Source organism: Salvelinus sp. IW2-2015, linkage group LG18, assembly GCF_002910315.2.
Source record: "Salvelinus sp. IW2-2015 linkage group LG18, ASM291031v2, whole genome shotgun sequence".
In the NCBI taxonomy this organism is placed as follows: domain Eukaryota; kingdom Metazoa; phylum Chordata; class Actinopteri; order Salmoniformes; family Salmonidae; genus Salvelinus; species Salvelinus sp. IW2-2015.
This window is the reverse complement of record NC_036858.1, coordinates 49922533-49931467: the sequence shown is the minus strand read 5'-3', so window position 1 is coordinate 49931467 and position 8935 is coordinate 49922533. Positions and strand designations below refer to the sequence as shown.

General features: G+C 42.9%; 1 protein-coding gene across 7 annotated transcripts in view; it reads right to left on the bottom strand.

Moving 5' to 3' along the window:
- Positions 1-486: 486 nt before the first annotated feature.
- LOC111978725 (cell division cycle and apoptosis regulator protein 1) overlaps positions 487-8935 on the bottom strand; it is a 31116-nt gene continuing 22667 nt past the window's right edge. For 4 of the 7 annotated variants that reach the window (XM_070448568.1, XM_070448573.1, XM_070448574.1 and 1 more), the window contains 8 exons: positions 6816-7052; positions 5139-5283; positions 4729-4935; positions 4415-4446; positions 4016-4136; positions 3562-3762; positions 2990-3195; positions 487-2054 (listed from right to left, as the gene is read on the bottom strand). In XM_070448568.1, coding sequence (XP_070304669.1) covers positions 1992-2054; positions 2990-3195; positions 3562-3762; positions 4016-4136; positions 4415-4446; positions 4729-4935; positions 5139-5283; positions 6816-7052 — 1212 coding nt within the window. In that variant the 3' untranslated portion in view covers positions 487-1991. Of the gene's footprint in view, positions 2055-2989; positions 3196-3561; positions 3763-4015; positions 4137-4414; positions 4447-4598; positions 4631-4650; positions 4683-4728; positions 4936-5138; positions 5284-6815; positions 7053-8935 lie in introns of all 7 variants that reach the window. The other 3 variants (XM_070448570.1, XM_070448571.1, XM_070448572.1) reach the window with 3 other exon arrangements.

The following is an 8935-nucleotide window of genomic DNA, read 5'->3' as shown; positions in this document are numbered from 1 at the left end:
GTGTGTGTGTGCGCGCAGTGGAGGGTAAACATAGTTTACCCATCTTTTGCAGAAAACTGCATTGCAGTATAGTGAGCATTAGCTTTTCCACCACCACCAATTTTCTTACCACTACAACACTGTTTGTGTGATGGGACTGGTGTGAAGCTGCCGGGGACAAAAACTGACTAGTGACAATACATCACCAGGAGGAACACACACCAAAACAATGCACAGATGTCAGATGTGTTGAAACCATTTAAAAAAAACTACAATGCCCCCTGGTGGTTGTCATTTTATTACATCTTTTTAAATTCTACTTCCCGTAACACAGATTTTTACACATAAGAATATTTTTTATAAATTACTCTCCAATAAGCATTTTCCATATCTTTCATTGCAATAAGCATTTCAATGTCAATGTTAACCAAAATATACTGTCCACATTTTATTTTACATACAAAATGGCTCTAAAATACAGGACAAAAAAACKAATCAGACAAAATGTTAAAATGGACTCCTTTAATTCTGCACAGGACAGCCATACAGTACATTTTCAATAGAAAAATTATATGCTTTGGGCTCATGTCTCAAGTTAGGCTCTCATCCAGAAATGCATACATACACCATCACACCTGGTGCCCACCATTGAGGGACAGAATCATAACTCCTCACACAGTTCTACAACAACCCCAGAACAGAAAACATCACTTCTAGAACATCCATAATTCTACAACAGAACTCCAGTAGTATTCTCATGTTGTTTTAGTCTAGAATCACAACCATTCTATCTGTGGTCAAAAGGCAGGACGATACCTAGGGCTCCAGTTCCTATGATGTTAGTTGAGACATTCARCTTATGGTTTGGCTTTGCATTTACTTCGCTTTCAATAAACAAACAACTCAATGCTAAACAATCCCACCCTGGATAGATGTAACATAGACCACACGACTGACTGACTACCATGGTCGAACAACTCCTGGGATCAAACAAGCTTGCTTGCTACTGGAAGAGGCCTCAAGAGACTGAGGTTTCTCATAAGGAGATGCATGCAATACTACTGTCGTATTCATTGGGCACCAAACGGAAGCAAACTGGCCAAAATGGGGAGGTACTATCTGAACGTGTTCAATAAGAATCACTCATTTTCATGTGCCGTTACTTTGTTAGTGTTCCCTAATGAATACAACCCATGTCTCAAAACAGTGGCAGCCAGTCTAGTCAGGATGAGGAAATACAAAATGATCAATTACTTTATTGATCAGGGAGAAGAGTCATTCTGTTGACTCATCAAAAACATATCTTCTTCAAGGTCCTCATCCCTCCCCTCTAAATATCATTGTTTATTTATTTTAAATATATATTTTTTTAATGAATTCACTTGAACATAAATAACACCATTATTGCTAATTAGAATGATCTGATATAAAGTACTACTCACACATACTGGCATCAATGTTGTGTTACTATTTGGGTAGGGCTATGAACGAGTAAACCAATGCAGACTAAAACAAAACATTTCAATTATCATGAGCAATTGAGGCAGCTACAAAAATGAAAAATGTATACCGTAAGCAAAGAAGCACTTCTCAATGAAACAAACACAATTTTGAACAAAATATCAGTTATTAATAGTTTCACAATTAGAACGCATCATAATAACCCGAGAATCAAACTAACTGATTTCAAACCAATGAAATTAACATGTTATTTTCAGGTGGAAACAGTGAGGTCACTTAAAAACATTAGAACTAATTAAGTGAACGCTTATGTCCCAAATGCCACCCTATTCCCTACATAGTGCACTACATTTGACCAGAGCCCAATGTGTCCTGTTCAAAAGTAGTGCACTATATAGGGAATAGGGTGCCCTTTGGGATTCAAAAACACAATGCCAATCTATTTATGGCCATGAGAGAGAAAACAACTACTATAGACCCAAATGAAACTTGTTTTTAGTGCATATGTACAGGATTTGTAAGAAGTGTGTCCGATTACACAACTCATTCTTTCATTCGTCTGAACCATTAGTTGTTTGGGATTTTTGGTCAGCTGCGGCTTCTGAGGGAACCTCCTGGAATTGGAGAAACAAGACAGGAATTCTTCAGTTCATTTCAACATACAAAAATAGAACAATGTTTGGCGGTATTCTGCAAACTAATGAGCTCTTTATGAACAGTATTTACCCTTTTCATACATAGGACACCACTACAGTAACAGGTAGATAGCAGAAAAAAAAAATAATAATAAAAAAAAAAATTGAAGTGCCGCATCAGAAGTGTCTGTACCTTTTCAGCCAGTAGAATTCAGCTCCGGCATAGAATGTTCGGGTATTGTTTCCCTGACAACAATAAACGTTGCTGATTGATGGGTTGTTGTGTTGTTTTTCTGCTGTTTCTTTATGGCAAGGTAGATAGATGTGTTTTCTTTAGACTAAATGTATTGGTAAGCCATTGTATTTAACAAACTTCAAAGTACTTTTTTTAGGAGGGAGGAGTCTGTGTGCAGGCAGGCTGCGCGCAGGCAGCTCGAGGTCATTTGAATGACAGATCTGTTTGCCTAGATGGACGTTAGTCCCGCTACAGAGGCAGCCTTTAGAGACAAGTTAAATGCCTGTTCAGTGGAGCTTCTTAACTATCTCCAGAGAAGGTTTCGTGGCGGCATTTAAAAAGTAATTGTGCACCTTTTCARACAAACAAACATGCCGTAGYCGAGGTGCTTTCAAGGCGCCACATTCCATTTGTCTGAAAGGGGCAATAGTGAAACTTTGACGGTTGTACGACAAGTACATTTCTTTCTTATCACAGTTGGTTTGGGTTGATTATTGTACAAATCTTAAACTTTAAGATTATTAAACATAACTTAAAGTTTCATGCAAATCTCCCATTAACAACTAACCCAATCCACCAGCAATTGTAAGGTGCTTTCTTCGAGACCTAATGGAAATCCATGAATATCACCATTTAAAACCAACTCATGTCTACCAATAAATCAATCAATCAATTCTACCTTCTTGAGGACTCCCTGAAGTTCCTTAATGGTGTTGCCCAGGTTGTTGAGTGTCTTGCTGAGCTGGTCGTGGTAGACGGTCTTCTCTTCCACCGTAGCTCTGAAGTTGTTCTCCGTCTGGCCCAGAGTTCCCTTCACCTCCTCCAGATCTTTAGACAGGGCTCGGTTAGCTGATACCAGCTGGAGGATTTGCTTGGTGTCCTCGGCTGGAACACAAAAACGCACACATACAGGTTTAGACACTCAGGAATACATTCTATTAAATTAGACTTTTTTCCGGTTGAAGTTCATTCACCAATTGCAGGTATTAAAAATACATATGATATTTTTTTCCTCCCACAAGGGGCAATTCCAATGCCATCAGGCCGTAGAATTAGGATAACATTGCGTCAAAGCCATCTGAGCTTAAAAGACCTTTGAAGACCTAAAAAAGCCAGTCTGAGTTTAACAATGATCAGAAGCGAGGCACAGAATGATGCCAAGGATAGTAAGTAGAGGGGGCTTGTAGTGGCCTATGTCCCAATGGCCATGAATAGAACTGAGTAAATCTGTTGAGGTGACTTGTCTCTTACCCATCTTGGAGTCCTGCACCATGAGTTTCTGCTCAATCTCCTCCCTGGCCTTCTCACTCTTGTCCAGTTTCTGCATGATGCTGCCCACGTCCACCATGGCGCCATTATACACTATTAGACTGCTGCCGCCTCCGGACTCACTAGCCTCCACTGGCGCTGCCTGGGCACGAGACACAAGCATGGGCAGCAAGGCACGGTTACCTGAGGAGGGAGGAGAAAGGAGGTGATCGAGGAGGAAAGGCAGAGGGAGGGAAAGAGAGCAGAGAGAGAGTGTCAGACTAAAAAATAAACCACACTAGGTCAGTTCTAACTAGGATGTTGGGTATTCACAGAAAGCATTGGTGAAGGAATGGATCATTCCGATCCACCTTAGTGAAGCTTTAAAAAATGCTTTGAGACAAGTCAAAGAGAGAAAATGAATAACCCATTCCAGTGTCAGGTCTCCTTCCCTCACCTAGCAGGTTGTCTAGCAGGGGTTCACTGAAGGAAGGAGCAGACTCATCTTTAGCTGCGTCCGTCAGTTTACGGTAGTAACACGACTCTCTCACCACCGGCTTGTTCAACAACTTCTTTACCTGCAAATGAATTATGAAAAGTACTAACAAATGAACAATCACATATATTGTGACGAATATAAAAATAGCAGGGCAGGCGTGTGTAACCTTGAGCTCAAGCCCCAGTGTATGTGTGTGTATACCCTGGGCTCTGGACAGTGTAACCCAGTGTGTGTGTGTGTATATACCTGGGCTCTGGACAGATGTAACCCAGTGTGGTGTGTCGTGTGTGGTGTGTGTGTGTGTGTGTGTGTGGTGTGGGTGTGTGGGTGTGTGTGTGGTGTGGTGTGTGTATATACCTGGGCTCTGGACAGATGTAACCCCAGTGTGTGTGTATTATATATACCTGGGCTCTGGACAGATGTAACCCCAGTGTGTGTGTGTGTGTGTATACCTGGGCACTAGACAGATGTAACCATGTTGTGTGTGTATATACCTGGGCTCTAGACAGATGTAACCCCAGTGTTGTGTGTGTGGTATTACCTGGGCTCTAGACAGATGTAACCCCAGTGTGTGTGTGTGTGTGTGTGTATACCTGGGCTCTAGACAGATGTAACCCCAGTGTGTGTGTGTGTGTGTATACCTGGGCTCTAGAAGATGTAACCCAGTGTGTACATGATGTCACTTCCCAGGTCTTTTTCCAGCAGGTAGCCACAGTGGCTCTGGTCAAAGTAGACAAAGGCCATAAGCAGGTCCTTGTTGTAGGTCACCATCTGCTTCTTCTCCTTGTCTTTAGAGGACCGCTCTTTGGACTTCCTGTCGTCTCTGCTGCTGCGGTCGTCTCTCCTGTCCCTGCCGTTAGAGTCCTCATCGTCTTTATCTGAGAAAGAATCGACAGAAGTCCGTCAGTCAAATCTGTACTGGTGAAATTGTGTGAAACCTACAGGGAATAATTTTTGAACACTTCTAGGGTTTGTTATAGAGATTCTCTTGAGCATGCTTTTTAGTCCAGAACTAGTGCTAATCTGTGCCCGGGACACAGGCCCATAATGAATCAGGACAGGCGCATTGCATTGCATGTACCATCTTCATCATCGTCATCAGCATCTTCGGCCTCCAGAGGGTCGTACTCCTCAGCATTAGTGTTGCTGCTCTCATCCTCCTCCTTCTCTTCCGCGTCTATAGAATCCTCCTTCAGCACTTTCTCCTCCTCCTTCTCACCCTCCTCCTGGGTTTGGAAAATACATGGCATAGGCACAACTTAGAACTAGCAGGCTGTTTGAAAAACCGAGCACTTCCTTTACATCATGGAGCAAACTTTGTATGTACAGTGCCTTCAGAAAATATTCACACCACCCATTGACTTTTTCCAAATTTTGTTGTGTTACAGCCCGGTTAAAAATGGTGTCCCTGGTCTACACAAAATACCCCATAATGTCAAAGTGGAATTAAGTTTTTCAAAATAAAAAAATAAAAACAAATGTCTTGAGCTCAAATGTCTTGAGTCAATACATATTCAAACCCTTTGTTATGGCACGCCTAAATAAGTTCAGGAGTTAAAATGTGCTTAACAAACCACATAATAAGTTGCATGGACTCACTCTGTGTGCAATAATAGTGTTTAACATGATTTTTTAATAACTACCTCATCTCTGTAACCCACACTTTAAATTATCTGTAAGGTCTCTCAGTCGAGCAGTGAATTTCAAACACAGATTCAATCAAAGACCAGGGAGGTTTTCCAATTCCTCGCAAATAAGGGCACCTTATTGGTCATTAAAAAAAAAGCCGACATCGAATATCTCTTTGAGCATGGTGAAGTTATCAATTACACTTTGGATGGTRTATCAATATACCCAGTCACTACAAAGATACAGGCATCCTTCATAACTCAGTTGCCGGAAGGAAGGAAACCTCTCAGGGATTTCACCATGAGGCCATTGGTGACTTTAAAACAGTTACAGAGTTTAATTTGTAAGTCGCTCTGGATAAGAGCGTCTGCTAAATGACTTAAATGTAAATGGCAGTGATAGGAGAAAACTGAGGATGGATCAAGTGAAAAAAAGGAAGCCTATACAGAAACTGTGGCAAAGCAATTTACTTTTTGTCCTGAATACAAAATCTTATGGTTGGGGTAAATCCAATACAACACATTACCGACTACCATGCCCCATATTTTCAAACATAGTGTTGGCTGCATCATGTTATGGGTATGCTTGTAATCGTTAAGGACTGGGGAGTTTTTCACAATACAAAAGAACCAGAATGGACCAAGCACAAGGAAAATCCCAGAGGAAAACCTGGTTCAGTCTGCTTCCCACCAGATACTGGGATATTAACAAGGCCAAATCTACACGAGTTGCTTACCAAGAAGACTGTGAATGTTCCCGTGTGGCTCAGTTACAGTTTTGACTTAAATCTGCTTGAAAATCTATGGCAAGACCTGAAAATGGTTGTCTAGCAATGAATAATGGGAAAATGTTGCACAATCCAGGTGTGGAAAGCTCTTAAGAGACTTACCCAGAAAGACACAGCTGTAATCAAACATTTCTAAAAACATGTTTTCACTTTGTCATTATGGGGTATTGTGTGTAGATGGGTGAGGAAAAATTWATTAAATTCAGGCTGTAACAACAAAATGGGGAATAAGTCAAGGAAGGGGTATGAATACCTTCTGAAAGCACTGTAAATACAATTCACTCAAGAGCCATGAACCTCCCACCTACTTTTTCTCAATATAAATACAATTGAACCACCTACCTTCTTCTCCGGTTCCTCCTCTTTTGCCTTCTTTGTCACCGGCTCTCCGTTCTCCTCTTCTTTTACTTTCTTCACATCTGCTTTCTTCTCTGCCTCCTTCTTTTCTGCCTCTTTCTTGGCTTTATCCTTCTTGTCTTTCTTGTCGTCCTTGCAAGGCACAGAGGCCAGGGCCTTGAAAATCCTGTAGCCAAAGTCTCTCTGTAGCATCTCGTTAAACAGCTCCGCAAACAGAGAAACCTGGAGAGAAGAGGAGACAGAGACATGATACCTTTTGATGCAACTCTTATTGCAACTCTTACGGCTAGGGATGGCTGTTCAACTGATGGCATGGTAATCAAAGCTGTTTTTTWGTCTCGTTCTTGGTACTGATGCACCTGTACTGTCTCCGTCTGCCAGAAGGTAGCCCAGTGACGTCCTTAGTAAGAGTAGACAGTACAGGTGCATCAGTACCAAGAACGAGACTAAAAAACAGCTTTGATTACCATGCCATCAGTTGAACAGCCATCCCTAGCCGTATATCAGGTGATACACACACACACACACCTAATACTCAAACACACACTCTGTACTTTGTATTTTAGAGTACACTGTTTGTACACACCACATATTTATTTATATACTGGATTCTTGTACATACGTATACACTCAGTGGCCAGTTGATCAGGTACACCCATCTAGTACCGGGTCGGACACCCGGACACCCCCGGACACCCCTGTAGCCGATGCGAGTAAGACCTTTAAACATGTCAACATTTAAGGCCGCAGGGCCAGATGGATTACCAGGACGTGTACTCAGAGCATGCAAAGACCAACTGGCAAGTGTCTTCACTGACATTTTCAACCTCTCCCTGATGTTTCAAGCAGACCACCATAGTCCCTGTGACCAAGAAAGTGAAGGTAACCTGTCTAAATGACTACCGCCCTGTAGCACTCACGTCGGTAGTCATGAAATTTTGGATAGGTCATTACTCACATCAACACCGTTATCTGGAAACCCTGGACCCACTCCAATTTGCATACAGCCCCAACAGATCCACAGATGACGCAATCTCAAATCGCACTCCACACTGCCCTTTCTCACCTGGACAAAAGGAACACCTATGTGAGAATGCTGTTCATTGACTACAGCTCAGCGTTCAACACCATAGTGCCCTCAAAGCTCATCAATAAGCTAAGGACCCTGGGACTAAACACCTCCCTCTGCAACTGGATCCTGGACTTCCTGATAGGAAGCACCCAGGTGGTAAGGGTAGGCAACAACACATCTGCCACGCTGATCCACAACACTTGGGACCCTTACGGGTGCGTGCTTAGTCCCCTCCTGTACTCCGTGTTCACCCATGACTGCGTGGCCAAGCACGACTCCAACACCATAATTAAGTTTGCTGACGACACAAAAAAGTGGTAGGCCTGATCACCGACAATGATGAAACAGCCTACAGGAAAGAGGTCAGAGCCCTGGCAGTGTGGTGCCAGGATACCTCCTCTCCCTCATTGTGAGCAAGACAAAGGAGCTGATCGTGGACTACAGGAAAAGGAGGGCCGAATAGGCCCCCATTAACATAGACGGGGCTGAAGTGGAGCGGGTCGAGAGTTTTAAGTTCCTTGGTGTCTATATCACCAACAAACTATCATGTTCTAAACAGACCAAGACAGTCGTGAAGAGGGCCGAACAACACCTTTATCCCCACAGGAGACTGAAAAGATTTGGCATGGGTCCCCAGATACTCCAAAAGTTCTACAGCTGCACCATCGAGAGCATCCTGACCGGTTGCATCACCGGCTTGTATGGCAACTGCTCGGCATCAGACCGCAAGGAGCTACAGAGGGTAGTGCGTACGGCACAGTACATCACTGGGGCCAAGCTTCCTGCCATTCAGGACCTAAATGCTAGGTGGTGTCAGAGGAAGACCCCAAAAATTGTCAAAGACTCCAGTCATCCAAGTCGTAGACTGTTCTCTGTGCTATCGCACGGCAAGCGGTACCGGAGCGCCAAGTCTAAGTCCAAAAGGCTCCTTAACAGCTTCTACCCCCAAGCCATAAGACTGCTGAACAATTAATCAAATGGCCACCCAGACTATTTACATTGACACCTATCCCCCCCCCCCTTTGTTTTTACA